Raw genomic sequence first — 13,547 nt, 5'->3', positions numbered from 1 at the left:
TATGCAAATACATTCATCAATATGATCTAAAATTTTATGGAAGGAAAAACCTGAAATATGGTTGTATAATTTTTATGCCTTTTTGGCTTTTGATAGTAAATTTCATAATCAACTCATGGCCTTTGAGTGGAATTCACAGCCCATAGCCTAGTTCAGTTACAGGGTTACCTGCAACCTCATGGTCATGGAATAGATGCCAGCTAATGCATCATCACAAAGAGTTAATTTAATTCTTATAGATGCAAATAACTTGGGTATGCCTGAGTCAGGCGTGTTTTTGACTAGACATGTGGTTAAACTATGAAGTTTGGACTTACATCCTGGTAAGTTATTATTCGCTTCGAGAATCTTGGAGCTGTGTGCCTCACATCCTAGAAATAGTTATCAGTTGTATGTTGATGCTTCATTATCAGGCTTTTGATCATTATGGCATCCTAGAATTGTTCCTGAGTTTGCTAAAGGCTCTGTGTTTAATATAAATCATTAGCTATATCAGTGGGAAATCACCATCTATTTAGTGTTTTTCATGTTATGTTTTCTTTTATCTATATCATGTAGTTATTGTAGCACCAAGCCCTCGTTGCCTGAACTTTAATATATGCAGGTACTAAATATGCTTTCCTGCTGGATTGAAGATCCAAATTCAGAAGCATTCAAGTCGCACCTTCCAAGAGTCTATGATTTTTTGTGGCTTGCAGAAGATGGCATGAAAATGCAGGTTTTAAGATACTATCAAGTGCATTCTCCTTCTATTTGTGCTCATTGGCATCCTTCTTGGTGTCTGCAAGATTTGACTGTACATTGTATCTCCAAGAGCATTGTCTAAGCAGTCAATATTTGTTAAATCTCATTTGCAAAATGCAGGGTTATAATGGCAGCCAATTGTGGGATACAGCTTTCACAGTTCAAGCAATTATCTCAACTGACCTTTCTGAAGAATATGGTCCTACTCTTAAGCGGGCACATGACTACATAAAAGACTCACAGGTTTATACTCTTTAGCAGAATGCCTTTTTTTGATGTGCCTGTTACACTTTCACCAATAATTTTGTATTGGTATTATTCCACATATTTTTGAAGGTTCTTGAAGACTGCCCTGGTGATCTTAGTTTCTGGTATCGCCACATCTCCAAAGGTGCATGGACCTTTTCTACAGCAGATCAAGGATGGCCCATATCAGATTGCACAGCAGAAGGATTGAAGGTACATCTTACATGTATTGCTTCTGTTGATGCTATTCTTGTTTATACCTTTCCTTCTTGTGCAGGCTTCACTATTGTTGTCGAAGATCTCTCCAGAAATCGTTGGTGAACCATTATGTGCAGGGCGGATTTATGATGCTGTTAATCTCATTCTTTCCCTTATGGTAACTTGGCCATGAATTGGATATAAATATACTGTAGTATGTTGCATTTCCACCTGCAGAAGCATAGCGTACTAAACGGTGCAAGATTTCCCCCATCCAGACCTTGATATATTCAAAAATAAGAATTTTATTTTAATATTAGCTTTAGTTGCAATCTGTCTGTACCATAATTCAAAGAGCATTTAAATAATAGTTTTGCTGAATATGGTGTCATTGGCTTATATATGTGCCTAATTCTTAAGACCAAACCTATATAATTTGCTAACTAATAGAATATGTGGATTGTGCCAACAATTGGCATGAAATTCCAAAGCGTGAAATGTATAGGCTAGGGCTGAGAAGTTAGGCCTGTTGACACAGCTTGAATTAATCAACTTGGCATGAACTATGTTCAAGACGGATTTTGGCTGTCTTGGAAATGTGTGCATCTATACATTTATAGACTTGGCATCTTCAAAAGTTATCTTAAACATGTGCTTCTGCATATCTATTGGTGCAACCTATAATCGATTACTACATTTGTAGATTGATTTCATAATAATCAATCATGGTGCAATTAATTAGATACTTTAGCAAATATTCATCATCCCAAAAGATCATCATAGAGGTATGTGAATGCAAAACAAAATATGATAGATATCTTATTAATAAAGCCCAATCAATGAAATATAACTAGTGCAGCCAACTGAAAATAACCACAACAGAACAATAAAAAAAATACTACCAGTAAACTCGGGTTCCAAGGATGTGATAGATGGCAACGATGGTAATGATGATGGGTGGAGATAATGATAAATGAATGAAGAAACCTGGGCTGGGCAAAAGATGGTGGTAGAACTAGTCGGATAATTACCTCTGCGAGTTTGGTCCCTCCAATCCAATGAGAATCTTCAGGCCGTGCTCCACCAAGGTATCGAGATGAAGGATGACGGGGTCAAGAAGGTGGCTTCAAGAAGAAACAGGTCAAGAAGCAGGATGAAAGTGGAAGGAAAAGGGTCTCTCAGGGCTTTGCCCACGGTGGCACTCACCTTTCTAGGGTTTCTTCTCTTTTTTTTTGGTTGTTGTCCTCTCTTGTTATAGGCCGAGTTACTGTGACCCGGTTACTGTTCATGGAACAGTAACCGGGTTGGGTTACTGTTCCATGAATAGTAACCGGGTCGGGTTACTGTTCCCGTGAACAGTTTTTTTTTTGCTGTTTTCTGCAGATTTCTGCGTATTTTTTTCTCTTTTCTAACTTTCCTCCTTTCATACATGCACAATTCTATTTTGAAGACTATCATCCATCCTCCTTTGTTCCTAGAGATGAGTGATGACCGTGGGCATTGAAGAAAGGCTAAGGCTCAAGCAATTAAGTATGGTGGTTTGGAGTTGGGTTAGGTTTTCTATCACACCTAGGTGGACCCTTTTTGCTTGGCAGTACTAGTACATGACTCGACTGAAAATTCAATCCTAAACATGGCTTTGGATGAAAAATACAGAAACAACAAAAAATATAAATTAAGTATAAGATGAAGTCTTGAGACTACATCAGTTTTCCCCAACTGGGAAGAACTCGACTTCTGACGAGTAGGCCTCCTGTATGCGTTGCAACAAATCAGGTCTCTAGCGCCTCAATTCGTCCTCGCTGATCCATGAACTGTCTGACATAGGTCTCCCTTGCCAACGCACAAAGAATTTGCGGTACTGCCCATGCCTAGTGTCAACCTTTATGCCCTCTGATGACATAATGTAACCCAGAAAAATCAGACTGTCAGTCAAAAAGACACATTTCTTCAGATTTGCATACAATTTGTGGTCTCGAAGTGTCTGCAACACTAGCCTCAAATGATCTAAGTGAGATTCAGGGCTAGGACTATATAATAAGATATCGTCAAAGTACACCACTACGAACTTTCCTATTAATGGTCTAAGTACTTGGTTCATGGTTCGCATGAATGTACTTGGGGCATTGGATAGCTCAAATAGCATGACCAACCACTCATATAATCCTTCCTTTGCTTTGAAGGCGGTCTTCCATTCATCTCCTGAGCGTATCTTAATCTGATGGTACCCACTCTTGAGATCAACTTTGAAAAATTTTTTCACGCCGTTCAACATATCAAGCATGTCATCAAGTCCAGGAATCGAAAATCTGTATTTGACTATAATCTTGTTGATGGCACGGCTATCAATGCACATTCTCCATGACCCATCTTTATTTGGAGTGAGCAAAGCAGGTATAGCACATGGACTCATGCTCTCACGAATGAAACCCTTTTGTAAGAGTTCGGTCACCTGCTTGTTTAGCTCCTCGTACTCGATCGGACTCATCCTATAGTGAGGTAAGTGTGGCAAACTTGCACCTGGGACTAGATCAATACAATGCTGAATGTTCCTCATGGGTGGTAAGCCATCTAGAAGATCCTCAGGAATCAGGTCCTTAAATTCAGACAATAAAGGTTGGACCGCCTTTGGAATCTCCACTTCCTCCTGGATCTCTTTTCCTACCAGAACATAAACTACTGAGTCCTCTTTCAGTTCAGCCTTGAAAGATTTTAGATTTAGAATCAAGGTCCTTTGAGTAGATTCTTTGCCTTTTTCTTTTACAGAATTTTTTATGTTATACCCGTACAACTCCTGTTGTGGATAGAGTGTGATATTTGTTTTATCTTTTACAAAGGAATATGTATTCTTTTCTCCGTCATGCTGGGTCTTCCTATCGTACTGCCAAGGCCTACCTAACAACACGTGACACACCTCCATAGGCATAACGTCATACCATACCTGATTTTGGTATCGTTTTCTAATGGAAAACTCTACTTGACACCTGTGGGTGACCGGAACCTCAACTCCCTCTTTAAACCAAGATACCTTATATAGTTTATGAATCTTGTGTAGGTATCTTTAGTTTATCAACCATATATTGAGACACGAAGTTTTCAATACTGCTACTATCAATCAAGATAGAACATCTATATCACTCTACAGTACCTATAGTCAAGAAAATACTTCGCCTCAACCAATTGTCCTGGACAAGTTGCTTAGATGTGACCATAACATGGTGGATCACCATGAGTGGACCCATCTCATCATCTGTAATGTGGACATCGTCGTTCTCCGACTCATCTTGTTGTTCAGACTTATCATCATTTGCTTCTGGATTGGGTTCATCTGAAACGTCCTGGTGTTCTTGCTCAATCAGGTGACTAAGACTGAAATTTTTTCAGAAGACATTCAGAGGATTTATGACCGGGTTGTTGGCACTTATAGCAAATAATAGTGAAATCAGGTGCCAGTGCCAGTACGCCTTTGCCCTTGTAGGGGAGATACAGAAGTATCTGATCCCAATCGTGGGAAGATGAATCGCCTCAAACCAGAGCACATGGGACGTTCCCTTGGCTGCTAGAGACGTGGATCACTGGTTCTTTGATGGTGGAGGAGAACAAGAGCCAAGCGGAAATAGGCTCTTCTTCTTTGATGGCTGCGTGCCCTAGGGTTCTTAGAGATGGCGGCTTACGTGCATGAGAGGAAGAGAAGAGAGGAATAGGATTTTCAGGGAGAAAGGAGTTTCATCTGATTTCATTCCACCCATACACAAAATACGTGAGTGTATATATACATGGTCAATCATGACCCAAACCCAAAAATTCTTGTAGGCTAAACCACATGAGAAAGCACTCAACTCAAGCCCATGTACACCCATGACTTGCATGCTCTCTCTTCCTGTGAGCCTAAATCTAGCCCAATAATGATTAGCCCCTTCAAGACCCAAATTACTTGAGTCTTAAACAGGTAGAAGACCAAATCCTGTCTCTACCTAAATCTGAAACAAGCCTGGGGTTGACCCTTTAACAGCATGAGTCAGCCCCAACTCTTCAGGGGTCGACCCCCGATCAGCATGAGTCGGCCCCAGCTCTTCAGAAGTCGACCCCGGATCTGCATGAGTCGGCCCCTGTACTGTTTCCACTGCAGTTTCTTACATTTCTTGCTTTGCATGCGCCACACTTGTGTCCACAATCTCCACCTTGGTGCTCTAAAACCTCTGCAAGCTCCACCTGGCCCATCAACCCATCAACCCCACACATGAGAGGAAACTATCTCGCGGAAGAATCTTCGTAAGTGCATTCGTCTGGTTCTTCTTCGTATGAACTTTAACCAGCATCACCTCACCTTCTTCCACCAGCTCCCTGATCCTGTGGTACCTCACATCTATATGCTTTGTGCGAGCATTATAGACTGGCTTTTGAACCAACTGCAGAGCACTCTATCACTGTGCAGCACCACTGTACTCTACTTCACGCCCATCTCCTGAATGAGTCTCTTCAACCAAGAGCCTCCTTGGCAGCTTCTGTAATCCCTATATATTCAGTCTCTGTGGTGGACAAGGCCATGATAGGTTGAAGGGTTGATCTCCAAGAAATCGGTCCACCGTACAAGCAGAAGACATAACCTGTAGTAGATCTTTTTGTATCCAGATCACCTGCAAACTTAGCATCAAGAAACCCTTCTAATGGACCTAAAAACTCACTTGGGACATTTGAGTTCCTCCCAAGTCCATCTTGCTGCCCAAAAGTCAGACCAAGCCTCCGAGTTCCTTGAAGATACCGAAAAATCTACTTTAGTGCCTTCCAGTGCTCCTTCCCAGGGTTGCCATGTACCTGCTCACTTGGCTCACTGCATGTGCTATGTATGGCCTACAACATACCATAGCATACATCATACTGCCCACGGCACCGGCATATGGAACTCTCTCTATGTACTCTTTCTCTTCATCTGTCGAGGGCACTGCAGCTTGGAAAGAGTCATGTGGCTTGCAAGAGGTGTTCTAACCGGTTTGGCTTCATTCATCCCAAACCTCTCCAACACCTTCTGTATGTATCCTCCCAATGACAAGTGGAGAATACCCTTGCTTCTATCTCTGCAAATTTTCATTCCAAGTATCTTCCTCGATGGACCCAAATTTTTCATCTCAAATTCTGAAGACAATGCAATTTTCAGCCCATTCACTGCATCGGCACTCCTGCTGGCAATGAGCATATCATCCACATATGAAAGTAGATACAATGCATCATCCTCATCCACATCCTTCACATAGACAGCTATCATGTTCACATCGGGAAAAACCGAGGCTCAAGACAAAAGTATCAAACCTTTTGTATCACTATCGGGGTGCCGGTTTCAAACAGTAGAGAGATCTCTTGAGTAGACAGACCTTTTCCTCCAACCCAGACTGCCTAAAATCAGCTGATTGCTTCATGTAGATCCTCTCCTCTAGGCTCTCATGTAAGAACGCCGTCTTTACATCCATCTGCTCCAATTTCATATTATACTGTGCTACCAAAGACAGCAACATCCGAATTGAAGCATGTCGCACCACTGGAGAGAATATCTCTATGTAGTCTACTCCCTCTCTTTGTGAGTACCCCTTTGCAACAAGCCTTGCCTTGTATCTGACTCCACCTTGCTCTGAAGGTACCTCCTTTGTGAACACCCATTTTGAACCAATGGCCCGAGCATCTTTAGGTAGATCCACTAGCTGCCATGTACTGTTCTTTTCCAGTGACTGCATTGAAGGATTTTAGCATGTTATAATGCGCAGCGGAAGTTAGGAATTTTAAAAATTTCTTGATAAAGTTCCTTAACATAAAACCCTTATAAGCCAAGATCACCTTAATGAAAGCAATCAAATAATATAATATAAATGCAGAAATAGAAGAATACCTCTAACGCTAATCCAAAATGCAGAATTTCCACTAGGTGCCCAAGTGTTCACCCTCCAACGTTGATCCACACGAAAACTTGATTTAAGTCTTAAGCTCCAAAGACTTTGATCCTTAATGCAGAATTCTTAAAGAACTCTAATGGCTTGCTTTCCTTTCTTTCTATTTTTCTTTAACCTTCTAAAATCACTTCTAATCCTTTTGTCCTAAAGAAGACTACCTTGTCTTGGCTTAGGACACACTAGAAGCAATGCTAGAAAGAAAGAAACTAATGTAAGAAAGAAAGAAGAGAGGAGTGGGGTGGAGTTGGAATGATGAAACCCATGGAGTGCTAGCCTATTTATAATAGGTGTAGGGATGCATCTCCAAGGGATGCATCCCATCCACACATCCTTTCATGAAAGGACATCATCTAAGGGCCATATCAAATAAGAGGAGGTGCAGATCAAGTGAAGAGGTGTATCAAATGATATGTCCTTTCATGTGGTGCCATATTTTGACCAAGTCAACATCACATGCTAATCACATGTCCATCACGCCTCACCTCTTGATCTTTCATGATGATGATCCAAGGGCTCCAATGCAAGGCGCCATTCACTTGACCCATTATGTCTTCATCCAATGGTGGGATTAAGATCCAATGGTCAATTATGGTAGCCATCCTCTAACCCAATCCAATTGGGTTAAACCAACTCTCCATTATGTCTTCATCCAACGGTAGATCAAGATCTAACGGTCTAGATTGAATGATTTATTAAATCTAATCCAATTAGACTCAAACCAAGCCAATTAGGTGCCAACTCTTGGCTAACCCGTATTAGAATATGATCTAATCAAATTAGATCAATTAAGAATCCGATTCGAATCCAATTCGAATCAGATTCGAATCCAATTCGAATTAGGAGCTAAGGTTTGCAACACCTGCTAGGATGTTTATCTTGCAAACATGATCTAATCCAATTAGACCCTTGATAAGTTTTCTTGTGTGTGACCCATTGGGTTCCATACTTAGCCAGCAATAGGTGTGAGTGCGAGTTGACCCAACTTGATTAGAACTCTTCTAATCGATTTAAGTCCAAACTGCGCGAACCCGAACTTAACAATTAGAATCCTTTCTAATTGGTGATCGAATTAACTCTTTAATTTGATCAAACCTATAAAACAAGATTGACGTCTAGCAACGTGTCATGTCTACCCGGAAAATATGGAATTTGGTGGAAATACCAAAAATACCCTTCAGTGGCAAGTTACCATGCAATTCAATCCTTTAATCAAACTGCATCCCAAATATGCATATGAGTATGAATATATGTCAAACTCAATTTCATATTCATATTTTTCTCAATCTTTTAATGATAATTCAAATAATGAAACATTAGAAACTCTTTCTAATTTTCATTCTACTTTGATCAAAGGTTTCCTGAATTATCATATGATTAGAATAAATAGGATGCTATCTTCTCTTACTAGAAGTGATTAATTCCTTGTTGACCTACTCATAATCTTCGTACACAATTCACCATATCCAGAAGACCTCGTACATAACTTATTGTCATGAATGAGTGTAAACCAAAATATGGGTTCATGTGCACAAGATACCATGGTGATCTCAGGTCATAGGATCAGTTGCACAACTCCCACTAAGAGAATCATCTTTTGACATGTAAGTAAGACTTCATAAGATTTCTCTTTGTAGGTCAATTCAGTGAACTCATTCCTCTAATGAGCACCCACATCTTTGTATTAGTGTCTCCACACAAATGATTGTGAGATCAATCATCCTCTGCATCGAGCATACATAAGACATGCCAGTCTTTCCGGTAATCATTGATCCCCGACTCAATGTACCAATGACTGGGAATATTTAAGATTAGGATTTTAGGATTTTAAGTCTCACTAGTATGATCTCATCATAGTCTTAAAACCATTGCCCTAAACTAAGGAGTTTATCATAAATATAATCAACAGCATATGATAAAACATAACGCCTTTATTCATATTTAAATGTCATGTACATGATTTGGACAAATCAAAAGAAAAAACCTTTCGCAATACATATTGCGATTGGCTTGTAGGGCATCTACTCTTTCAATCTCCCACTTGCACTAAAGCCAATCGCTCTTATATTTTATCCCCATACAATCGAGGTGGCGATCGAACTGCTGTTGTGGTAGAGCTTTAGTGAACGGGTCTGCTAAGTTGTTCTTTGTGTCTACTCGTTCAATGACTATGTCTTGTCTCTCGACGATCTCTCGAACGAGGTGGAAGCGTCTTAGAATGTGCTTGGATTTGTGATGAGATCTTGGTTCCTTTGCTTGAGCAACAGCTCCAGTGTTGTCACAATAAACTGAAACTGGTCCAGCAATCTCAGGAACTACTCCCAACTCAGCGATGAACTTCTTCATCCAGACAGCTTCCTTAGCGGCTTCACTTACAGCGATGTATTCTGCCTCAGTAGTTGAGTCAGCTACAGTTTGCTGCTTGGAACTCTTCCAGCTCACTGCACCACCATTTAGGGTAAAGACATACCCTGAAGTGGACTTGCTATCATCCGGATCTGATTGAAAACTAGAATCAGAAAATCCTTCTAGTTTCAACTCAGATCCTCCATAAACTAGAAAAATATCTTTAGTCCTTCTTAAGTACTTAAGAATATTTTTCACAGCTATCCAATGATTTTCTCCTGGATCAGCCTGGAATCTGCTTGTTATGCCTAAGGCATAAGCAACATCAGGCCTAGTACATAGCATAGCATACATAATTGATCCTACTGCCGAAGCATAGGGAATAGAATTCATTCTATTCCTCTCTTCAGATGTCTTAGGAGACATCTTCTTAGAGAGACGTATGCCATGACTCATAGGTAAGTAACCTCTTTTACTTCCTTCCATGCTGAATCTTTTTAGCACACGATCTATGTACTTAGACTGGGACAAGCCTAGCATCCTTTTAGATCTATCCCTATAGATCTTTATACCAAGTATATAGGATGCTTCTCCCAAGTCTTTCATGGAAAAGCTTTTTGATAGCCAAGTCTTGACCGATTGTAACATTGGAATATCATTTCCAATGATTAGTATGTCATCTACATACAATATTAAGAAGACAACAGCACTCCCACTAGTCTTCTTGTACACACATGGTTCATCCACATTTTTGATAAAACCAAACTCTTTGACTGTTGTATCAAAACGGATGTTCCAACTCCTCGATGCTTGCTTTAATCCATAAATGGATCTCTTAAGCTTGCATACTTGATTTGCTCTCCCACTTGAGACAAATCCTTCTGGCTGTGTCATGTAAACCTCTTCCTCAAGATAACCATTAAGGAAGGCGGTTTTGACATCCATCTGCCAAATTTCATAATCATAGTATGCAGCTATTGCAAGCAAAATCCGAATAGATTTAAGCATGGCAACTGGTGAAAAAGTTTCATCATAGTCAATTCCTTGCTTTTGCCTGAAACCTTTTGCCACCAATCTAGCCTTGTAGGTTTCTACTTGGCCATCTGCTCCAATCTTCTTCTTATAGACCCATTTGCAACCTATAGGGTTAACACCTTCTGGTGCATCAACCAAAGTCCATACTTGGTTGGTATACATAGAGTCTATTTCGGATTTCATAGCTTCTAACCATTTGTTAGAGTTATTACTCATGATAGCTTCCGAATAGGTCAGAGGATCATCATTTTCGATGATGTGGGCTTCATCATTCTCAATGATAAACCCATACCTCTTAGGTGCATTTCGCACTCTATCTGACCTTTGGAGAGGAGATGTGTGTTGTGGTTGTACTTCATCAATGGGTACATTTGGTTGAAGAATTTCTTGTGTTTCTATTTGTAGGTCTTGAACTTCATTAAGTTCAATTCTTCTTTCACTGCCCTTTTCTAAGATAAACTCTTTTTCTAAGAAAGTGGCATGCCTACTAACAAATACCTTTTGTTCAGTAGGGTGATAGAAGAGATATCCAATACTTTCTTTGGAATAACCTATAAATGTACATTTATCTGATCTAGCACTTAGCTTATGTCCAAAATTTCTTTTGACATATGCTTGGCAGCCCCATATTTTAAAATATTTAAGATTGGGCTTTCTACCTCTCCATATCTCATATGGAGTACTAGATACAGATTTTGAAGGTATCCTGTTTAGCACATATGTAGCAGTTTCTAAGGCATAACCCCAGAAGAAAATAGGAAGATCTGTAAAGCACATCATGGATCTTACCATATCTAATAGAGTACGATTCCTCCGTTCAGCTACACCATTTAGTTGTGGCGTATACGGAGGTGTCCATTCAGAGAGAATGCCCTTTTCTTTAAGATGATTTAAAAATTCACTAGAAAGGTATTCACCTCCTCGATCAGATCGAAGGATTTTAATACACTTTCCGGTTTGTTTTTCAACCATACTTTGATACTCTTTAAACTTATCAAAGGCTTCGTATTTATGTTTCATAAGATACACAAATCCGAACCTTGATAAATCATCAGTGAATGTGATGAAGTAAGAGTATCCACCTCTAGCTGGAGTTGTCATAGGACCACATACATCTGTATGTATAAGTCCTAATAACTCACTTGCTCTTTCTCCATGTCCAGTGAATGGAGACTTGGTCATTTTTCCCATAAGATTCACAAGTTCCTAATGATTCATAATCATAAGGATCAAAGAACTCTTCTTTGTATAACTTGTTAATTCTTGATTCACTTATGTGACCAAGTCGGCAATGCCAAATGAGGGTATTATTCACTTCCTCTCTCTTTCTTTTATTGCTTTTATTAATATGAAAGACATTGTCATTAATTAATAAAACTAGAAGACCATTTTCCATAATGCCATTGCAAAGATGCTTATTAGAAAAATAAATAGAGCAACCATTGCCCTTTCCATTAATTTCAAAACCTTTCTTTAACAACAAAGGAATGGAAATTACATTTCTAATAATTTTGGGCATATAATAACAATCTTCTAATTGTAGGAGCTTTCCCGAAGGCAATTCCAAGTTGTAGGTTCCAACAGCTTCAGCCTGGATGGACTCTCCTCCAGCGCCATACAGCTCGAAGTCACCTTTCTTCAAAATTTTAATTTTCTGTAGTCCATGCAAAGATTTGCAAATGTGAAAACCACAGCCGGTATCCAATACCCATGAATTTGAATTTGAAGAACTTAATGACAAGTTGGCATGTAACATAAACATACCTTTTGATGCAACTCTTGCATCGGTCTTCATACTTGCAAGAAAACTCTTGCAATTCCTTTTCCAGTGGCCAGCTTTGCCGCAATGAAAACAGGTACTTGATCCGGAGTTTTTCTTTCCTTTTTTCTTTTTGATGCTACTCTTGGGGTTCAATCGTTTCTTAGAACCCTTATTTCCCGATTTCCTCATAGAGGTGCTATTTATAAGAAGGAGTGGACCTTTATCCTTCTTAATATGCCCTTCAGCTGTTTTGAGCATATTTAACAGCTCGGGCAGGGAGGTGTTCAGCTTGTTCATGTGAAAGTTCACAACAAACTGAGAGAATGAATCAGGCAGTGATTGCAGGATCAAATCCTGACTGAGCTCACTATCCATAGCAAAACCTAATTGACTTAATCTGGTGATCAAGTCTATAACCATAAGAACATGGTTTTGCACTGGAGTTCCTTCATTCATTCTAGCACGGAACAACTGCTTAGATATCTCATACCTAGCAGTCCTGCTTTGTTCTCCATACAACTCTTTTAAATTGAGAAGTATGGATTGAGTATCCATGCCTTCATGTTGCCTCTGTAATTCATTGTTCATAGAGGCAAGTATGATACATTTGACAGTCACACTGTCATTTTTCCACATCTTATGTGTGGCAACCTCCTCTTCTGTAGCATCATCCCCTAGATCTCCAAGATCAGGGGTTTCAAGTATATAGGAAATTTTCTCCTGAGTGAGTACTATCTTTAAATTCCTCAACCAGTCCACATAGTTTGGTCCGGTCAACTTGTTGGCATCTAAGATGCCTCTTAGTGAAAGTGAAGAAACCATTTAATAATTCTACATATGCAAAACAAAACTAATATAAGCAGACCAATCATGATGACATGTTTGCAACTAGATAAGGACTTTAATCTAATTTGTCTCCTACTATTTTTATCGAATATCATAGCCCTCTCCTATGATAAACGTGAAAATATAATTTTTCTTAGTAGGGTTGAGATCCTAATTCATCATAAAAAGCCTTGTGTTTACACAACAAACTCTTATGAGTTCAAAGGTAGGAAACTCTTTCCAATTGCATCTCATGCAATTCTCAACTTTATCTTGTCCTCTTAAAATACTTATTGCCTTGTGTTAGCACAACAAACAATAATATTTTAGTTAAGTCAAACCCTTCATTTCCATATAGTCATATTCGAATAATATTGTCCTTGTGGTTGCACAACAAGGCAATATATTAAAATATGCCATAAGCATCTTAATGCACCAAGACAGTATAACATCAG

At 39.4% G+C, this 13,547-nt stretch overlaps 1 protein-coding gene across 7 annotated transcripts in view; it reads left to right on the top strand.

Annotated features, from left to right (window-relative positions):
• Positions 1–13,547, top strand: part of LOC103720908 (cycloartenol synthase-like) — a 44,764-nt gene that overhangs the window by 8,241 nt on the left and 22,976 nt on the right. For 4 of the 7 annotated variants that reach the window (XM_088708384.2, XM_088708385.2, XM_088708387.2 and 1 more), the window contains exons 9-12: positions 605–736; positions 865–987; positions 1,081–1,203; positions 1,268–1,366. In XM_088708384.2, coding sequence (XP_088564510.1) covers positions 605–736; positions 865–987; positions 1,081–1,203; positions 1,268–1,366 — 477 coding nt within the window. The remainder of the gene's footprint in view (positions 1–604; positions 737–864; positions 988–1,080; positions 1,204–1,267; positions 1,367–13,547) is intronic. The other 3 variants (XR_015971886.2, XM_039117575.3, XM_039117576.3) reach the window with 1 other exon arrangement.

The sequence above is a fragment of the Phoenix dactylifera genome, chromosome 12 (genome assembly GCF_051530095.1).
Source record: "Phoenix dactylifera cultivar Ajwa chromosome 12, Ajwa_hap1_PhDact_Kaust_v1.1, whole genome shotgun sequence".
NCBI classification, from domain to species: Eukaryota; Viridiplantae; Streptophyta; class Magnoliopsida; order Arecales; family Arecaceae; genus Phoenix; species Phoenix dactylifera.
The sequence above is the reverse complement of the archived record's forward strand: the minus strand, read 5'-3'. Positions and strand labels throughout refer to the sequence as shown.